The sequence below is a fragment of the Pterocles gutturalis genome, unplaced genomic scaffold (assembly GCF_000699245.1).
Source record: "Pterocles gutturalis isolate BGI_N339 unplaced genomic scaffold, ASM69924v1 scaffold33769, whole genome shotgun sequence".
Classification (NCBI taxonomy): Eukaryota; Metazoa; Chordata; class Aves; order Pterocliformes; family Pteroclidae; genus Pterocles; species Pterocles gutturalis.
In genome coordinates, this window is record NW_010136953.1 from 69020 (window position 1) to 74619 (window position 5600).

General features: G+C 46.5%; 1 protein-coding gene across 1 annotated transcript; it reads right to left on the reverse strand.

Annotated features, from left to right (window-relative positions):
* Window positions 1–1150: 1150 nt before the first annotated feature.
* On the reverse strand, window positions 1151–1827 carry LOC104468382 (verprolin-like; the record flags this gene model as incomplete). The annotated part of the gene is made up of 1 exon (XM_010082491.1): window positions 1151–1827. A coding segment is annotated over one exon (677 nt), but the record flags the coding sequence as incomplete, so codon positions are not given.
* Between the last annotated feature and the right edge of the window lie 3773 nt (window positions 1828–5600).

Here is a 5600-nt window from a genome sequence, read left to right on the forward strand (position 1 = left end):
CCACTGGCCCCGCGCTTGGCCCGCCTTTGGGAAAATATCTTATTTTGACTGATGGTTATTTGCTCTATGGGCAGACTGTGGCTGAGATGAACAAAATGGCTCTGCAAGAGCTGCGAGTCCTCTTTCCTGGGGCTCTTCCAGAATACCGAGTGTATCTCAACATTCAGCTCCCAGCTCTGGTCCAGGCAGCGCCCAAGGGCACCTCACCAGCTGCTCCTCTGGTCACACATCTTGCAGGGGGGAGTTTTCATGCCCAATTCCTGCTCTTTTCGCCCTCCACAAAGAGGATTGTTCGAGGTTTCACGCCTTCAATACCACCTTTAGGCAAGCCACCGCAGCTTGGCAATAGGGAACAGATGGTGAAATGTCGGGATCTACCCGTGTGTGCCTGGCTAATTGAAGTCAATTAGCTCAGCCCATTTATGCCCTTGAAGAACCCCAGGCACCACCGGCAAATAAAACAGACACATTGCAGCTAAGTGCTATGCTGCCTTCAGTTCACACTCTCTCAGAGGACAAGAGGTTGATGAGGCTGTTTGGTAGCTGTTCAGACCAAGTTCCACTCAGATTACTGCCCACATTGTATTTTGAACAATCTACCATGGCCCCTACCTGCATCGGTAATTACAATTACCCCTGAGATTTAGTGCACCAGGACGGGCTCCAACTTAAACAGAGCTGTGGATGGAGAGAAATACGAAAGTTTTTCAGAGTTTTATTGTGCTCTTTCCTGTCTGTGTCCCCCCACATTGCTCAGAGGGGTTTTGTCACCTCCTTGAGCATTTTATCGTGGGGAACTTCTCACCACTTCAGATTCTCCGCATTCTCTGTGCGAGACCTCACCGATTCCTACCAATGCTCGTGTGGTTAATGGGTGAGAGGAGGGGAGCGAGCACATCTGAAAGGAATGCAAGAAATATAAACAATTTTATTAACAAGACCACAAAACTATTTTTTAATATATGCAGCCATTTACAAGGAGGAAATAAACAAACAGAAAAACCCACTGGGGAGACGCGGTCGGTGTCGGAGAACACAGCGAACTGGCAGGGTTGGGTAGGGACCCTTTCTTCCACCCTGCCTCCACCATGGGCTGTCCCCAGCCAACACCAGCCCCTACGAGCAGGGCGAGCCGGCGCAGAGCCCAGCACTAAGGAGGTGGGGTGCCACGCGCATCCTGCTGCGGTGCCAGCGACGACACGAGCTGCGTCAGGGCTCGGGCGATGACGGAGAGATGGCTGTTCATCGTCCGCAGCTCCGCCAGGATGTCACCCACGTTCGCTGATGCCTGCTCAGAGCTTGGGGGCATGGTCTGAGCAGCTGGGGTTGAGGCAGCAGCCCCCGGAGCCCCATCTCCCATAAGTGCCTCCTGGGGATTTCCATCATGGGAGGGGTGTGGGGGTGTGCTGTTGCAGCGCTTCATGCCTTCCACGGAGCTTGGTCTTACAGGTGGCTGGTCTTCCTCCTTGCCTCGAATGGTGGCCAGCGTTGCGGAAGCGAGGAAGGGCAGCCAGTTGATGAGGTGGGTGGTACTGCCGGGGGGGACTATGGGCAAATAAAGTCCAGGGTGTAGGGGTGGAGTAGAGGTGGGTGGTGCAGGAAGAGAAGGGAGTCCAAGGTGGACTTGGACATCAGCAGCAGAAGCTGGAATAAGAGGTGGTTTGGGATGTAAGGCTGCGACACAGGCAGGTAACGGTGGTGAAAATGATGCAGTACCAGTGTCAGAAGAAGCGGAGGGTGATGCTGGAGCTGTGAAAGGTCCAGGTTCTTCAGAAGTTGGCGGTGAAGTGGCAGCAGGTGGAGCATCAGGCGTGCAAGTGTCTGAGTCTGCAAAGAAGACACATCATGAGCCTCGATTCACACATGTACTTACAGACATGGACTGGTGCTTGCTGTCACTTCAGTGGGACTAGGCCTTTTTGAGTCAAGGGGGAATTTCATCAGCTGGCAGCGATACTCTCTGTAGGCCAATTAGAAAAGATGTACTCAAACACAAAAGACTACTGTGGGTAAATATGCAACTCAACATTATAAATCTAAAGTATCCTTCCACTCTCATTCTTCATAAAGCCTGCGGACAGGCCTCAACATTCTTCTAGTTGATGTCTCATAGGTATGCATTAGCTGGTGAATTACCTACTGTGTTTTCCTGGCCAGTCATGGAATGATGGTAATGTCCTAACTGACTCAGATCTCCTGGGGAGATGTGGGCTGGATGGCTGCTGCTGGAGCCAAAGTTAATTACTGCTTCATAGAGGGTCCCAGTTTTCAGCATTTTGGTTTGAATGGACAGGTCAACACCAGAAATGGTAAGAGCTAATTGATGGCTTAAACTCTTCAATAATTTTATTTTTTGTGTTCACACAATTAAACTTAGACATAGAGCCCTGGCTGTAGATATTTAGCAGCTTCAGCTCTGAAAGTCAATAAAGAAGAGACCGAGAAAGAAATTGTTGACACTGTGCATCCCAGCTCAACACAGATGCCACTTTGCAAGCAGTTCAGTGGACCTCATCCAATGTCCACTGAAGTCATTAGAAACATGCTTGATTGGACTAAATTCAATATATACAGTGTAGGACGACAGAGCAGCCTCTGGGGAATATGTAAAGACTTGGAGAGCCACACTATGGTCCAAGGTGCTCTGCCCACTGTGCTCAGTTGGTAAATACTGTATGGTAAGGATGATCCTATTTTTACAATAATCCTGAAAGCCAGAAATGTAATAGGAAATGTCAGCCTTTCAACAGCCTCAAAGATCTGCATAAGTGGAATTACTATACCATGTCGCTGATCTTTATTTTAGCATTGGGAACACATTATACAGAAGGTGGTGAGATGCTACAGGAGTGGTCAGCATAAGACAGATGGATTTTAAAACTACTTCTGCCGCAATTAAGTGCAAATTTTAAGGCACTGCTGTGGATACAAAGATACAAATTAACAGATTTATCTAGGTTAAGACAACCTAGAGAAAGCCAAGCACTGAGGTGTTAACACCATGCTATTATTATTTCTGGCATCTAAAAAATCTGATGTGAGAAATCCATTTTCATTAATGGCTGGTCTGGTATTCCAGATAGCAAACTGAAACTGTGAGTCAAAAGCAAATGAAGGTTTTTCCCTGTCATTTCTAACACCAAACCAACTGGACATGCAGCCTACAAAAGTCCTTCTTTGTTTCACATGGGACCACCATGTTTTCCCTAACCAAACACACATGTTGGTTGGAGGGGATTATGACACAAAATTCAGCATGCCCTTATGTCCCTGAGATTTTTATGGAAAGTTACTGCAAGTTCCTTGAAACAGTTTCCTTCCTTTGTACATTGGCTTTCTTCCCAGCACAAAGTCCCTGCCTACACAGGCGCTCGGTCCCTGTTCGCTAGAGGTGGGCTGAGGATGCTGGATGTTGGGTTTCCAAAGTGTTATTGATTGGGTTTTGGTTTTGCAAAACAAAAACAAAAATAAAGCACAGTTCAAGCCCAGGTTCCATTTCCATCCAAACCACCAAAGTTTGCAAAGGGTGAGATGAAAGGTTCAGGTTTGGCTCAACCGTAGTGTTAACCAGAACAGTGTTTATGGTCCATATATAGCATGACTAATCCCTGTCCACACTGGCCAAACAATCCAAATTAAGTGTAATTTTTTTCCATACATTGGAGAGCAGAGGAAGCTCAGCAAACCTTGAGGTAATCTGGTGTAGCACTGTGACAAATAACTGTCACAAATTATTCTCAAATGTTTAAAGAATAATTGGGGATAAAATACAAGGAGTGGTAACCAGTACAGACAAAAATAGAGACAAAAATCTGGTCATCAAAGACTCTTCTTTTAGCTGCAATCTTTCCAAACAGCCTGGCTTTCCTATCGGAAGCCACAGCTTTGTTATCCCCCTAATCCCCATTTAAGATTTATTCATGCCATGCAGCCTTTTAAACACATCTCGCTCAACTTGATCAGGCTCCCATACTTCCATCTAAGAAATTCCACATGGGCGTCTTGAGCACCCGTGCAGGGAGCCTGGCGTATCCAGGACATGTGGAAGCTGTTGCGCTGCTCAGATCAACGGCTGGGTATGTGCAGAGCTGATATAGCACAGTCCGCACACCCAGAGCGACTGCTTGTTTGGACAGAATCTGACCCAACTGCTCAATAGCCAAGACCCAAACTGATGAAGAAAATTGCAGAATCACAGAATCATTGAGGATGGACAGGACCTCTGGAGACCGTCTAATCCAAACCCCTGCTCAAAGCAGGGTCAGCTAGGGTAAATAATTTTTTCTCCATGAACAAAATTGCTAGGGCATGTTTGAGAAAGCCCGGGAATTTGGAAGTCCTAAACACAATGAGGCATGGAGCAAGCTACTACAGTTGCTTTATGCAACAGGATGATTCTATTAATTTCTTTCCTCTCTAACTTTCTTTTATCTGAATGTTACAACTCATCAGAACTCTAGCACTTGCCTTTTTCACTTTTTTGTACAGCCCCAGAAGAAAGAGAGTCTTCTTAATTGGAGCATCCAGATGCACACTTATTCTGGGGGGTGTTAGATCTGCATCTAGACAGAGCTGTAGCTAAGTGGGGTTGGGTGGATGCCTGCGGAGAACGGGGATGTTGAAGACAAAGTGCTCAGACAAGTACAGTGACCTTCCCTAAACATATCAACCCACATGTATATGGTCATTCACCATCCACCAGCACACCCGGTCTACAGAAGATGAGTAGGTACTATAGCATGCTCCCACATGCAAAGACTGTTCAAGGGAGGCTTGCAGCTTAGAAGAAAAGTTATTTCACCACTTAGGGAAATTAATCCCGGACTCAGAAAACCTGGATTGGGATCCACTTCATCCAAACAACTGAACTGTAAGTGTCTAGAGAAGAAATTCCCTGAAAGCACATGCATTTTGTGTGTGAATATAGAGGGAAAGCCCCCAAAGGGAATTCTTAGACACATAGGCTGTATCTCTCCGAACAGACTCAGAGTCACTTACTTCTTTCTACTTGAGTGCATAGGGAGCTTGGCTTCATCCTTCAGGAGGACTGGTTTACTGAGATAGGATTCAGGTCACCTTTAGCTTTATCAGTCTGTAGTACAGATGTCTACATCTTCTCTAATTCCCTAGCCTTTCTTCACAGTCAGACAATTAACCAGGTCTAGCATCACTTCTTTATTGCTACAATGAGAAATATTTGTCCTCATCTCTTGGCTGGGAATAGTGTAGGATAACTAACTTGGATGTGGATGCCATGCACGGAAAATGCCTATGTTTCAAAAGAGAACTCCTCTACCAGGTGCACAAAAATAAGGATGGGTGCCCAGCTTAGAAACAGCGGATGCCTGACATTCACTGCCCTCCTGATCTACTACCAAAGAGTTTCCCAAAGAGAGAGCAGTTGCACATCTTTGTGTTACCTGTTTGCAAGTAATAGGGAATACTTCTGCATTGCTGCCTCTGAGAGGACCTTGGGGTGTTAAAAACTCCCAGGACTGTAAATAGGCTAGGTGATACTGTAATGAGAGAGAGCAGAGGAGCACCTCCAGGAGAGGATTTCCTGGTACTGGTCCTGCCCATGATGATGGATGTTACTGAGT